This window comes from Hemitrygon akajei, chromosome 8 (genome assembly GCF_048418815.1).
Source record: "Hemitrygon akajei chromosome 8, sHemAka1.3, whole genome shotgun sequence".
Classification (NCBI taxonomy): domain Eukaryota; kingdom Metazoa; phylum Chordata; class Chondrichthyes; order Myliobatiformes; family Dasyatidae; genus Hemitrygon; species Hemitrygon akajei.
Window position 1 is genome coordinate 17,325,556 of NC_133131.1, and position 14,808 is coordinate 17,340,363.

The 14,808-nt window shown below is 37.9% G+C and overlaps 1 protein-coding gene across 1 annotated transcript in view; it reads right to left on the minus strand.

The window, feature by feature from the left end:
• The window catches only part of LOC140731515 (nuclear pore membrane glycoprotein 210-like), a 138,018-nt gene that overhangs the window by 58,547 nt on the left and 64,663 nt on the right, over positions 1–14,808 (minus strand). The window contains exons 14-19 of the mRNA XM_073052985.1: positions 13,983–14,128; positions 13,070–13,288; positions 10,077–10,250; positions 8,695–8,887; positions 5,844–5,941; positions 3,225–3,332 (exon numbers count right to left, since the gene is read on the minus strand). Of these exons, the coding sequence (XP_072909086.1) occupies positions 3,225–3,332; positions 5,844–5,941; positions 8,695–8,887; positions 10,077–10,250; positions 13,070–13,288; positions 13,983–14,128 (938 nt within the window). The remainder of the gene's footprint in view (positions 1–3,224; positions 3,333–5,843; positions 5,942–8,694; positions 8,888–10,076; positions 10,251–13,069; positions 13,289–13,982; positions 14,129–14,808) is intronic.

Genomic DNA, 14,808 nt, shown 5'->3' on the forward strand with positions numbered 1-14,808 from the left:
GACCAACTAACCTACCAACCAGTATGTCTTTGGACTGAGAGGGAACCAGAGCACCCGGAGGAAACCCAACTGGTTACAGGGAGAACATACAAACTCCTACAGGCAGCAGCAGGAATTGAATCCAGGTTGCCTGAACTGTAAAGCATTATGCTAACCACTACGTGACTGTGTCGTTCTTATGTATGAACTAAAAATTACAACTATATTCATACAATTAGAGATTATTTCAAAATCAGATTTTTGTAGCATGTTCTGAAATGTAGATTATCTGAATCTTACATAGGGCCGTGCAACATTACTTTAAGTCTGGGTTCCCAACCTTCTTTACTCCATGGAGCCTTACCATTAACTGAGAGGTACGTGGACCCCAGGTTGGGAAGCCCTGCTCTAAATAAACGTATTGAACCAGGTATTAGGAGTGACAGAACTGGTCTCACACAATCATTTGATTTTATTTTCCCCCTTTCTGTTAATATATCCAACTCCCCTTGATGCCTCCATGCTGCTTCATTCAACATTAATTTCGCTACATTTGATGTATGTTTAGTATCTGTGTGTGAATATACACAAGCTTTTACATTATTATATTAGATAACAGCAAAGAAAGTAATTAGGCAATTTTATTTTATCTCATTAGCTCAAACTGAGGAGGAGGATTTTATGTTTAATACTTTGCCTAATTAGTTTTAAGGTGATCACCCTGTGTTATTTCTGCATTCTTACTTTATCCTGTGGCAACTCCTACCAATAGCAAAACCCATGAAAATATTGGAATATTGCACAATAATATAATGAAAAACAAACTAAACAAAATTGTTTTAGTATAATGGAAGCATTTAATACCAATCCAGAGAACGTGGGTCAGATTTTAAATGAATATTCATCATCCATATCCACAAAGGAGCTAAGCAATGTAATTGTATGTTTATCACTAAAAAGGAGATTGTATTAAATGACTTGGGGGCAAAATTCTTCAGATGACTGAAGGACCGCAAGTGTGGTACTTTTCAAGCAAGACAGAAGGGAGAAGCCAAGTAACTACAGGCCAATAAGTCCAATTTCAGTGATGGGGAAGCCAATAAATCCAATTTCAGTGATGCGGAAGTTACTGGAAAAGACCCTGTGGGGCAGAGATTAACCTATACTTGCAAAATCTTAAAAACCTCTATCAAATCATTCCTTAAACATGCTACATATCTGAGAACATACCAACATAGTTTACATAAGCTCTCAATCTATAGCCTTTGAATAGTATTCCAAAACAACCACACTTTACATTTCAGACTCCTATTCTTTCATTAATCATTTTATTTATTACGTTTTGCTCCTAGGTACATCTGTGATCTGTTACATGGCTGACTATTTTTGACTTCTGCAATTTTCTACATTCAAATAATATAAAATGTCCATTCTGGTTCAAAATAGATGCAATTAGCTTTGATGAAATATATTTGTCATTATTTCACTCTTTTAATCTATCAATACCTAGTTTTATTGTTCTTATTCATGCCTTCTACACTACAAATCTCCATATCATTACAATATCTCCACAATACACCCTACCAAGAAAAATAAAACACAGCTACTGTTGGAGTTCTGGGGGTGAGTCTTAAATCCATGATCTTCTGATGAGATTCAATAGTTTTCTTATGAAGTATATTATCAATGTTACCACATTTATAACATAATGGTAAATTTAGGTCAGCTACAAGAAATTTTCAATAAGTTTACAAAATCATTGTTATATTTTTCTCATTTTGAAAACAAATAAATTTTGAATGAAGCAAATTGTAAAACAGGATTATCATAAGAGCAAACACGAGGAAATCTGCAGATGCTGGAAATTCAAACAACAACACACACAAAATGCTGGTGGAACACAGCAGGCCAGGCAGCATCTATAGGGAGAAGCGCTGACGACGTTTCGGGCCGAGACCCTTCGTCAGGACTAACCGAAAGGAAAGATAGTAAGAGATTTGAAAGTAGTGGGGGGAGGGGGAAATGCGAAATGATAGGAGAAGACCGGAGGGGGTGGGATGAAGCTAAGAGCTGGAAAGGTGATTGGCGAAAGTGATACAGAGCTGGAGAAGGGAAAGGATCATGGGACAGGAGGCCTCAGGAGAAAGAAAGGGTGGGGGAGAACCAGAGGGAGATGGAGAACAGGCAAACAACTAACTATGTCAGGAATGGGGTAAGAAGGGGCATTAACGGAAGTTAGAGAAGTCAATGTTCATGCCATCAGGTTGGAGGCTACCCAGCCGGTATATAAGGTGTTGTTCCTCCAACCTGAGTGTGGTGAACTAGATATACCTGTCTGACTGCTCCTGTGGCTCCTCCCAAGACCCTGCTGACTACCCCTGTGGCTCCTCCCACAGACCCCTGTATAAAGGCGACTGAGGCCTGCTGCTCTCCCTCATTTTCCCCAGGATGTAGTGTTGTTCTTCAGTCAATAAAAGCCGATATCTCACTTCCTAAGTCTCGGCGTGAGTTATTGATGGTGCATCACTGAGTTTGGATTCATTTTGACAATAGAGGAGGCCATGGATAGACATATCAGAATGGGAATGGGACATGGAATTAAAATGTGTGGCCACTGGGAGATCCTGCTTTTTCTGGCGGACTGAGCGTAGGTGTTCAGCAAAACGGTCTCCCAGTCTGCGTCGGGTCTCATCAATATATAAAAGGCCACACTGGGAGCACTGGACACAGTATACCACACCAGCCGACTCACAGGTGAAGTGTCGCCTCACCTGGAAGGACTGTCTGGGGCCCTGAATGGTGGTGAGGGAGGAAGTGTAAGGGCAGGTGTAGCACTTGTTCTGTTTACAAGGATAAGTGCCAGGAGGGAGATCGGTGGGAAGGGATGGGGGGGACTATCATAATCCACCTTGGCTTTATCTTGTGAGTTGTTTATAGAAGGTAAATGTTATCTGCCTAGTTCCATCTGGAAACATATAATGCAAATTTAGTAGAGCTCCAGACCACAGTACATTGTAAAAAAAAGTGCCATATAACAAACTTACAGTATGTCCTTACACTTCACTTTAATTTCCTTGATCACTTGCTTAGAATTAGATCACAGGTTTTTAAAGGGTGGTTAGGTGGAATTCAACTTGAATGAGATTTGAAGATTTCTAAGACTATTTTGTGCACTGTGTCTCTAAACTCTGTTTCAGAAAAGAAATCTTGAATTATGTTCTTTAATATTTAAATGAATGTCCTACCAAAATACTAGGATGATTATATACAGTGAGGTTTCTGGGTACCAAGGACACATCATCCACCAGCAGTAAGTCAATTGTGGCTGTTACTGGCACAAACAAATCATTCACCTGCAGAAAACAAAATATATATATTTTGACAGTGAATTAATGAATTCTAAACATAAAAACATAGAAAACCTACAGCACAATACAGGCTCTTCGGCCCCCAAAGCTGTGCCAAACATGTCCTTGCCTTAGAAATTACCTAGAGTCACCCATAGCCCTCCATTTTTTAAGCTCCATGTACCTAACCAGGAGTCTCTTAAAAGATCCTATCGTATCTGCCTCCACCACCATCGCTGGCAGCCCATTCCACGCACTCACCACTCCCTGCATTAAAAAAATTACCCTTGACATCTCCTCTGTACCTGCTTCCAAGCACCTTATAACTGTGCCCTCTCATGCTACCCATTTCAGCCCTGGGAAAAAGCTTCTGACTATCCACACGATCAGTGCCTCTCATCCTCTTGTACACCTCTATCAGGTCACCTCTCATCCTCGTCACTCCAAGGAGAAAAGGCCGAGGCCAAATACATTATTAAAGTAAAACTGCATCCCTAGAAAAATTGGGTGCTAACTCGTGATGCTGGAAAACATATTGGAATTGCAATGTGTGATTAAACTGCCTCTTTTGTCTCGTCCAGGAAACATACAATATTAATTCTTATTCCATATTATCATGATTTCAGTTACTAGTCAGCACTAATAATGCTGGTTATTACCTCAGTGTGGATCCATAGCATCTCATTTTAAAAGTAGCTAGCATAAGTTAAATCTAACTGGTGCTGATTGAAGCCATGCTTCCAATTCTTAAAAGGGAAGAAATTTGTGTTTGCAATCAGTGATGGAAGGTATTTCATCAGGTTTTGGCAAATTGCTGAAAGATTTGGAGTACTTTAATGGTCATGAATGGTCCCAACAGCAACAAAACTGAATGTCACTCAGTTTTTATGATTTATAAACTGAGATGTTCTGGCATCAAAGCTGTGTTCTGTCTAACACAAAAGGCAGGAAATCGCCAGTTCAAAAAATAAAGTGGTGGGTGCAACATTAGGAATAACAAACTAAAAAAGAAATACTGTTGCATCTCAATGACACACCTTGATAAATTAGAGAACTCATGAGGCTCAGGAGTTAAAATCTCTTAATCCTCAGTATGCAGAAGGTTAGACTATTTGGCATCTGCCTTAAATCCGCTCATGATTCCAGCTAAGAAATTTAAGATCAATTGTTCTATTTAGGCTGTTTTCTTTTTCTTATTGATTTTCCTCCCTCAATCACATTACATAGAACATAGAACAATACGGCACAGTACAGGCCCTTCGGCCCACAATGTTGTGCCGACCCTTAAACCCTGCCTCCCATATAACCCTCCACCTTAAATTCCTCCATATACCTGAAGGCATTGACTCCAAGTTGGAGTAGTTATAACATCACATTCTCAAATGGCCTTCTCAAACAAAACGCAGAATATCTGACTATAAGAATTTGACACTCGCCTAATCTGATGTACACTTACAGCTCAGGTTGCTGGTTAGCCAATAGAAGATTAATCAGGCAATATCATTTAGGAGCTGGAAGAACTCAGTGCATCAAGGAGCATCTGTGAAGGTAAAAGGGTGATCAAAGTTTTGGGTTGAGACCCTGCATCAGGATTCAGAAGGTAAAGGGGAAAAAGTCAGTATATAGAAGTGATAGGGACGATGAGACAGAAGTTTGGTGATAGGTAGAGCTAGATTATGGGCAGAGAAAGCCAGGTTGGGCGGTGGTGGGAGAAGAGAGTGTTGAGATATAAGCTGGAAGCTGATAAGTGGAACCAGATATTTTGCAGAACTCAACATCCCCATTGCAGACAAAGCACAACAAAGCTCATGTGCTCTACTGGATTCAAGATGGCATTGTGGACAGGTAGTTCTTTCCTTTTCCATCCCATCCCCATCAATTGACAAGACTAAATACTTCCACCAGCAGTTTCCATCTGCCTGTCACATATTTACATCCATCTCAGTTTCTTCTCACATGACTCACCCATTTCCCTCCTTTATTTGGTTCCACTTATTACCTACAGGCCTCTAATACTACCCTGCTCCCCACCTAATTCTATCTGACTAATATTCCTTCCCTTATGTTTCCATGTATCATCTGCTTGTTTTTGTCTCAAAACTTCCCTTCCCATCTCCTACTTAGCTCCAATCACTCATCATCTGCCCACCTCCCACCTCACTTGGTTCTGCCTGTCACGACTTGTCTCAGTCATACCCGTTCTTCTAACTTCTATATACTGGCTATCTTTCCTCTACACTCTCAGTCCTGATGCAAGGCCTTAGCGGGAAATTTCAGTCATCCATCAGCCACACAAATTTAATTCAGAAAACACAATTAGTACCAGAACATGCCATGAGAGATAGAAGAAAAAGTTCATTTAAAATTCTTCCAATACATTCACAAGGTTGACAAAATAGCCCTGAACACTGAGTTTACCCAACCACTTAACTGGGAATAATTTTCTAAAGATGTACACAAGACAGAAATTTAAAGATAAATGTATCTGCACAGCTCAGATCTATATTGTTAACTTACATTGGCTATTATATCAGAATGAGACTTTTGGTAACCAACTAAATTTGCTGAAATGGACACAGTTCCTTTCCTCCTGTAGACCATAACCATTCTATGACCTGTTATTAAAACATAAACACTCAGTTTTGATGGAGAATTACAGGAAAATGTTTAGTAAAGCAGAAATCTCTAACAATTTTTATAATGAAAAATGATGTGCACTTCAGTTTGCTCAATTCTAGTAATTTTCTGGTTCTAGATTGTGTTTTGCACTTTTTGTATATTCAGAGATCCTGCTTCAATCTTGAAATTGCTGAATTACCAGCAATAATCCAGTTTGAGGCATTCTGATAGTATTCATAATGGCTGAATAAATTTATAAAACTTTCAATTCATAAGAATAAACAGCATGACTGCTTGCAGCATTACTTAGACACTGGCAGTAATGCTTTAATGTGGATCCTGAAACTGGAAGTTTTAAAGTGTGATTCCTTCAGTTAGAAGCTTCCTTTATGCCTGACTGAGTTAACCTTCCCTTTGACAGCCTGGGACATGGTAAGATCTCTGGAACAATTCTTTCTGTATGCACAAAAGTTTAGGATTAAAGGTATGTGCTGACAAATTCAATTACAAAACACTGGTTTTTCTTCAGTGTTAAGTTAATTGAAAATCAACATTACATTGGAAGTGAAGTACAACTATGATCAGTTCCAGTATCCAGGTTTTATGCCATTCTGGAAATCTGCGCAGGGAATTCCTGACATAGCTTTGTGTCTGATGCAATTTCTAGCTCAGGTATGTAGGGAAAACATTATTCTTTATGCAATACAGCTTTTAGACCCTTACAGAGGTACTTAGACTAAAATAAGTACGTTGAATCTTTCTAAAATTTTTCAGATTCAGATTTATTTATTACATATACATTAAAACATACAGTGAAATATGCCATTTGCATTAACAACCAACTCACCTAAAGATGTGCTGGGCAGCCTGCAAATGTCACCACACATTCTGGTGCAACAAAGCATGCCTAAAATGTTTGGCAATATGACACAGGACGCAACAAAATGGAACAAAACAAGCAACAAAACAACAGCAAAATAAGCCCTCCTTCCCATCTTCCATCCACTCACACACATAGACAGTCCTCCAACTCCAGGAGAGGGCCTTAGGCTTCAGTGATCAGGCAATGACCTCTAGACCTCCAATCTTTGGTACTGACCCGGGACTAGTCGATGACAGGACACAGTGGCTCAAACTCCGAGTGTGCCAACTAACTGGCCCTTGTCCCTCCTACTCACATGGACATTCACCAACCTGGGGCAGCTTAACAACAATGGATGCTACCTTCATCCCCAAGTCCACACCACTGGCCTGATGCACCATCAATAACTCTCTCTGAGACATGAAGTCGAGATATCGGCTTTTATTGACTGGAAGAAAGAACAAGCAGTAGTTGACCACCATACTACATCCTGGAGAATGAGGCTGGGGTCAGGCCTCAATTGCCTTTATACCGGGGTCTGTGGGAGGAGCCACAGGAGCAGTCAGCAGGGGGCGTGTCCAAACAGGTGTATGTAGTTCACCACATGGCCTTCGAGCGCAAGGCAGAGATCTTGATTTTGGATGTTCTTCGTCCCATGTTCATGAGGCTAGGCTTTGAATGCGGAACACAGAGTGAAGGCCTGACTTCCAGCTCCACCACATTTCAGGCTCAAAAACCCTAATTTGACCTCTAACATCTTTCTATGTTATATATATTATTATTATATTATATATAATATAAAGCATCCTGTTATGCTTTCAAAATATCTTCTTGTGATTTTCCGCTACTAGATGTTAAGTGAAATAATCAATGGTTCTCTGATTCCCTCTCATTTTGAATAATGATGTTATATTTGTTATTTTCCAGGTTAATAAAATCTTTCTCAAGTACAGGGAACTTCTGAAATTAAAATCTAATTATTTCACAGCTAATCCCTTTAAATCCTTAGGGTGAAATCTATCAGGATGCAGGAATTTATCAGTCTGCAGTTTCAGCAATTTGTTCAGTACTACTTCCATGGAGACTGTAATTGTCCTAAGTTCCTCCCTGTCTTTCAATTCCCAATTTTATAACTATTTCTGGAATAGTACTTGGATCTTCTATGGTGAAAGCTGATACAAAATATTGTGGATTAGATTCTGCTCAGATAAGGACAAGAAAGAGGAGCTTCATCCTCTTTTCAGCCCTCTCAACTATTCATACTACAAATCGACATTACTCAAACCTCCTGAGTCACCTTAAGACCCTATTATCTTTTCAATCTCCTGAAACAGTAATCCACCTGAGACCTGTCTTGTGTGGCAATGAAGTCATAACAAGAGGTCCCCAAGATAAACAGCAGTTGGTAATTCACAAGAAAATTTCCTCAATCATAAAAAGAATTTATGGTCCACGAAGATTTCAAAGTTTTCAATGATGAGCATGTACAAAAATAATGTGTTTCACTAGAGAAGATTACAGGCTACATTTGTATGTTACTATCCAACACTCACTATACTCTGCTGTCAAAGAAATCAAATTATACTCTGCAATTATCCTCCACACATTTCACTTTACTGAAGAAATCATCTTGTTTATTTTATATGTGAAAGAATTTCTGCAATTCAGGTCACAAGTTCTGTTTACTGCATTCCAATAATTCTTTTAAAATAACTTTTGTAGTCTACTTTTATACTGCACAGTTTAAATATATTATGATATTCAAAATACGTAGTTTGCACTGTGTTTCATCTGACCCAAGTCATTTATTGAAAAACAGCCTGTTATCCCACTGTGACTCTTCACAGTATATTTCTACTGTAATGTGCTTGTTCTCATTCCATGTACCATGTAGCCTCTTCTGTCCGCTCCCATCATTTCTCATAATCATTTCCATGTGTATTGTAGGATGAAGACTGCCCAGAGAGGTATTAGATGAATTCCAATTAATTAAGAGTGAGGTAAAGTTATCAAATTTCCTTCCATGTTGATCATATGCGGTCAGCTCCAAAATGGTGTTCCTGCAGAAAGAAATAGGTACCTACACAAACAAAAAAAAAGAATGTGATCATTTACATATTAAAGCTTGAAGTTATTAAATACATTTTGACAGTATTAAATTAAACTAGTGGGGGATAAAAGTACGCTTTTCACAAAGAGTAAGAAATTGTAAAGCTATATTATCAGATTAATATTAATTGATAGAATTTTTAAACCATAAGTGCAAAGAGTTTTAATTTAGTAATTCTATTTTGACAGATTTTTGACTTAAGTAACAAAGTAATTTCATAATTTAATAAAAAGAAGTACTGAAAAACAACAATGGAAATGACCTTGGCTGCATTGCACATCATTAAGTTTCAGAAGTTTATAAAATTAACTCAAATAGATTTTTTGTACTACAGCATTTCTGACTACTCTCATTCTTTCTGTGGTGATGAAAGATTATATCAGCAAGTGCTTCTGACATGCAAATGTGAATACTAAAACAAACTTTGGAATATCTGTTTAATATTTGGCTTCAAACCTTTCCAGTTTGCTTTAAACCTTTCCAATTTGTATCATAAATAAGGCAACAGCAAAAATACTTTATACATAGCTCTACAGAAACCAGTTAATATTAATCTAAGAAAATGTTTAAAATATTAGGACCTACAATACTTTGGGTTGATAGGCTGATTTTGTGCTCAAATTCTACATTATTGTCTAGAATTTCTCCTTTTAATTATTTCAAGTAACATTCTCTTTTAATTTTATTTTGGACTGCCATATTTCAACAGAAATGTGTACATTATTCCATTTTAAATCTGACAATAGTGATCATATTAACTTTTGAAAAAAATCATTTTAAAGAAATATACAGCCTTAGAACCATTAAATGTCCTTAATAAACAAACAATTTTTTTTTTACCAATGTAGAGGTTGCAGCTTGGGCCTCAGCAACAAAGATAACTGAACAAGCTGGAACAATGTTGAATTATTTTACCCTGTACAAAACTGCTGAAAGGCTTGTTGCAGAGCACATCATTTGCTCCAGTTCCTGAAGCTAGAAATCTAGCACTTAGCGTGCTACAACCTTAGATTTATTATAAAACGTTTGCATGACAGTGAAATATGTTCCTTACAATGATACACACTTTTTATGTACTTTAGCTAAATTTCTCACATACATAATGCAGTGTTGAAAATAAGCGTGACCTCAGCTAACAATTAGAATCTTTTAATCTTACCAATTGTTTATTATGTTGCAACAGAGGGCATGGAAGACCAAGTTCACGCAACTTGTAAACAGGAGTCAAAGTCACACTGGTGGGCACAGCACAGACAAATTTCACTTTAATGTGTTCAACAGCTGGATTAGGGTTCAGCAAGCTTGGCTGATTTCCAACTTTAAATGTCAAAAACTAAGATGGGAAAATTGAAAAGTTCATTTTAAGGATCACTTATGCTTTGAAAATTTATTTTTAAACTCCAAAATAGTAATCAGAGAAGAGGCAAAAACATCAACCAATGTACAGAGTATAATGCATGATCAAGTTACAATCCACGTAAATCACAAAATGCCACCACTCCCTGCCTCAAGGATTAGTGACCTGATAGATTTTTGTATCAATATACCTAACAATGGATCAAAAAGCCACAAATATCATAAATGACTTTGCAATACATAGATAATGCTTAAAATATTCTGAAGGTCTGACAGTGTTTGAAATGCAAAAGACAGGCTTATACATTCAGCTATCTCTGTTGAAGATGCTAAACTATAGTTTTGAAAGTCTTTGTGAAGTTCACTCCTTCTCAACCCCTGATGATCCAACTTGCCCTTTTTGTATCACTATACTGATGCTCTTACTGACACTAGCTTCATTCATTTTCAAGCTTTATCGTAATATCCTTGACTTTAACAACCATGTTTTAATAATTCTGATTTGTTTAAACACTGTTCATCTTCATTTCTACTTCTTAACAACACTTAAACATCTGCTTGGAAGGCAAGAGCACAATCACCTCACTACCCTCCAAGTGCATGTTCTCCTTACATACAGCATCATACTGCCATAATTAATGTTACCCACATCCTGTCCATTTGTGACTTGTGATTAATAATTCTTTATTATTTAATCTTACTGCTGTTTTCATCACTGCCATTTATCTTCTTTCATCTATTTATAATAATATTGCAACTCTCTTGAACTTATCTATTCCGGCAAAGCCATTAGACCTCTTTAAAAGTCATGCAAGTCATCTGTGGTGTGGCCTGGTTCTCCAAACCTGGCCTTATGTTATCAAAGGTTCAAAGGTTAATTTATTATCAAAGTACATAACTCTGAAATTCTTCAATTCTCTGGATAGCCATGACACCAAGAAAGAAAAGAAAGGCAGCACGATCATCAACCTCCAAATCCCACCTCCCCACAAAAAAAATCGAGCAAAACAGGTCAGGTCCATCAACCCCGAAATCCATCCCCTACACAAAAAAAAACGAACAAAATGGAACAGGCTCTCCCCTCTCCATTACAGAGCAACTGATCAAAAGGCAAGTAACCGACGCTCACTGTCTACACTCGCTTCGATGATTCAATCTCCTTTGTTGCTTTAATCAGCAAACAATGGAAGCTATAATTGGTGAAATCTAGCCAAACGTCAGCTTGTGCCCCGTTCTGCAGCCTGCCTGCCATGAGATTCGTGCACGCTGACTCTGCCTCCTGTATTCTTCTCGGAGAGTGCAGAGCACTGAAGTATCCAAACGATCTCCAAACAGCAAAACACAGGATCTAACAGTGTGCAATAACTTGAGCATTGTCTTTTACATGCTTATTATCAACATCAAAGCATACATTACCAAGTATTCAAAGTCACTACGCTTTTGAACCAAATATCTTTAATCAAGCACAATTCAAAAATTTCCCTAAACTCAATAAATGTCCTGTTACATTCGAACTCATGATCTTCCTAATCAATTATCCTCTTTGATCTGAAGGTTAACAGATTTCTTGTTCTGTTTAGGATTCTGAAATAACTAGTAGTGTGGAATTATTTCATAGAAGTCTGCACAAAGCATCTCTAATCATAACAACAGAAAATGGAGAGACTTCCAAAAACTGGAGAATGTCATTTCTTCAAATTCTTAAGCTCCTGAATTGAACCCCTTAGTCTGTGAAGAAATTACCATAAACCAGCGTGTACCAACTAAGAAATATGTGGTTATTCTCCACAATAACATTTGAACAAATTGTATCAATTTATTCCATGTTTTTGTATGTCAAATTGAGAAAATAGTATGATTAACTAGTTTTATTCATAAAATCATGAGGTTTCATTCTTATCTGGTAAATCGACAACTGATTTAATAATTTTAAAAAATTGGGATTTAATTCGATTTAATGTGGATAAATGTGAGGTTATCCGCTTTGGTTGCAAGAACAGGAAAACAGATTATTATCTGAATGGTGGCCGATTAGGAAAAGGGGCGATGCAACGAGACCTGGATGTCATTGTACACCAGTCATTGAAGGTGGGCATGCAGGTACAGCAGGCGGTGAAAAAGGCAAATGGTATGTTGGCATTCATAGCAAAAGGATTTGAGTACAGGAGCAGGGAGGTTCTACTGCAGTTGTACAAGGCCTTGGTGAGACCGCACCTAGAATATTGTGTGCAGTTTTGGTCCCCTAATCTGAGGAAAGACATTCTTGCCATAGAGGGAGTACAGAGAAGGTTCACCAGATTGATTCCTGGGATGGCAGGACTTTCATATGAAGAAAGACTGGATCGACTAGGCTTATACTCACTGGAATTTAGAAGATTGAGGGGGGATCTTATTGAAATGTATAAAATTCTAAAGGGATTGGACAGGCTAGATGCAGGAAGATTGTTTCCGATGTTGGGGAAGTCCAGAACGAGGGGTCACAGTTTAAGGATAAAGGGGAAGCCTTTTAGGACCGAGATGACGAAAAACTTCTTCACACAGAGAGTGGTGAATCTGTGGAATTCTCTGCCACAGGAAACAGTTGAGGCCGGTTCATTGGCTATATTTAAGAGGAAGTTAGATATGGCCCTAGTGGCTAAAGGGATCAGGGGGTATGGAGAGAAAGCAGGTACAGGATTCTGAGTTGGATGATCAGCCATGATCATACTGAATGGGGGTGCAGGCTCGAAGGGCCGAATGGCCTACTCCTGCACCTATTTTCTATGTTTCTATGTTTCACCCTTTTCGCTTTCTTACCTGTTCTCCCAAGGATACACATATGACTCTGAACCCATGATGATTTTTCATTTTCACCAAAGGAGCTTGATGTTTGATAATTATTGTATCCTTCTTTTCACCACTCAGTTCTGTGAAGAATCCTGATGGCTCCAGTACCCAAGGTCTGGGACCTCCTTCAAATAGCATTTCTTTTGAAGAGGTTAGAGTGACCATAGCGACAGCAACTGGGTCAATAGCCTGAAGTTTGGAGGAGCAGAATAGTAAATGCCCGGGAATCATTCTCTTGAAATGAAATTCTAATTTTTAACAAAAACAAGGTAAGGATTTTAATGTATTGGAAGCAGTTCAGAGAAGAGTCATTAGAATAACAATTGGAATGGGCAGATTCCCTTAACAGGAAACGTTACTTGCATGAACTGGGCTTACATCTGCTAGAGTTTAGAAGAATTAGAGGTTACTTGAGGGAAACATTTATAATTCTGAGGAGCCTCGACAGAGTGGAAATCAAGAGGATTTTTCAATGCTGGAAAAAGCTAGTACTATGAGTGACTCAATTAATGTAGTACACAGAAGTGAAAGAGAGGGGTAAGACAGAGGTAGTTAGTGATAGATGGGACCATGTGAGGTAGGGAATGATGAATAGATGGAGGCAGGGGGTGTGGGTATTCTGAGACAGATAAGGTGGTTGATAAGTGGAAACAGATAAGAGAAAAAAAAGAAAAATTGTAGGACAGGTGGAGCCAGGTGGAAGACAGAGGCTGAAATATGATAAATGGTACGAGCATCTGCAGTCTCTTGTCTCCATTTCACTTAAAAAGATTGGGAACCACTTGCATACATGATTCTGAGCATGATCAAGAAGCCTGTATTTCTGAAATTGTGCTGAACATCACTGTCATCATAGGTAGAATAACGTATCATAAGTGCTTACTCTAAGCCGATTGTAAGAAGCAATGGTTATGCTGCTGCTGAAATGGACCCCCAGAAATCCAGCACTTGCTGTTAGTAATGTATAACCTGGTGTCTCTGCTTGTACAATTATCCCAGTACAGTGATCCACATCTGGCTCTAAATTCCCTGGAGGGAAAAAAGTGACAAAGTTTTAACTGGTCATAAAACTGATTTACTAGAAGAATATAATTCTAATAAAACTATATATAATTAACTTGAAATGATTTGTTATTATATAAGACAGTGAAAATGTTGCATCGAACATCATAGTATCAAACTGTTCTAGTATCAATGTATGGTTAGTCAAGTATAAAAATGCCTTTTTTTAGTTTCAAATCCTTCATTTTTGGCACAAACTTTGTTTAAAAGTGCAAATATTTATTAATTATCTTATATAAGTTCTTCACAATAGGTATTACCTTAGTAAAAGCTGCAACCTTTTTTTAAGAACATTAATTTGTAATGGATAATTTATGAGAAAAAAGGTAAAAGTAGAAACAAGAAATGTTATTTATAGGCTTCAGACACGTGTTTAAGTACTATACTGGAGGTGTGCAGAAAAGCATAAGGAAGCTCATGAAATTAATTGAGATTATGTTAGGAGGGTAGAAGGGTAATACATTACGCATTCTGTTTGACGACATATAGCTAGGAGTATCCCCCAAATTTCTTGACTAAAGTTCAGCTAATCACTATTTTAAATATGTATTAACTGAAGAAAACGAGTCACAAAGTTGATGATGACACTGAGTTAAATGATACATAACTTAGAAAGCTGAACAAGGGCACAGCCATAGTCTAAATGT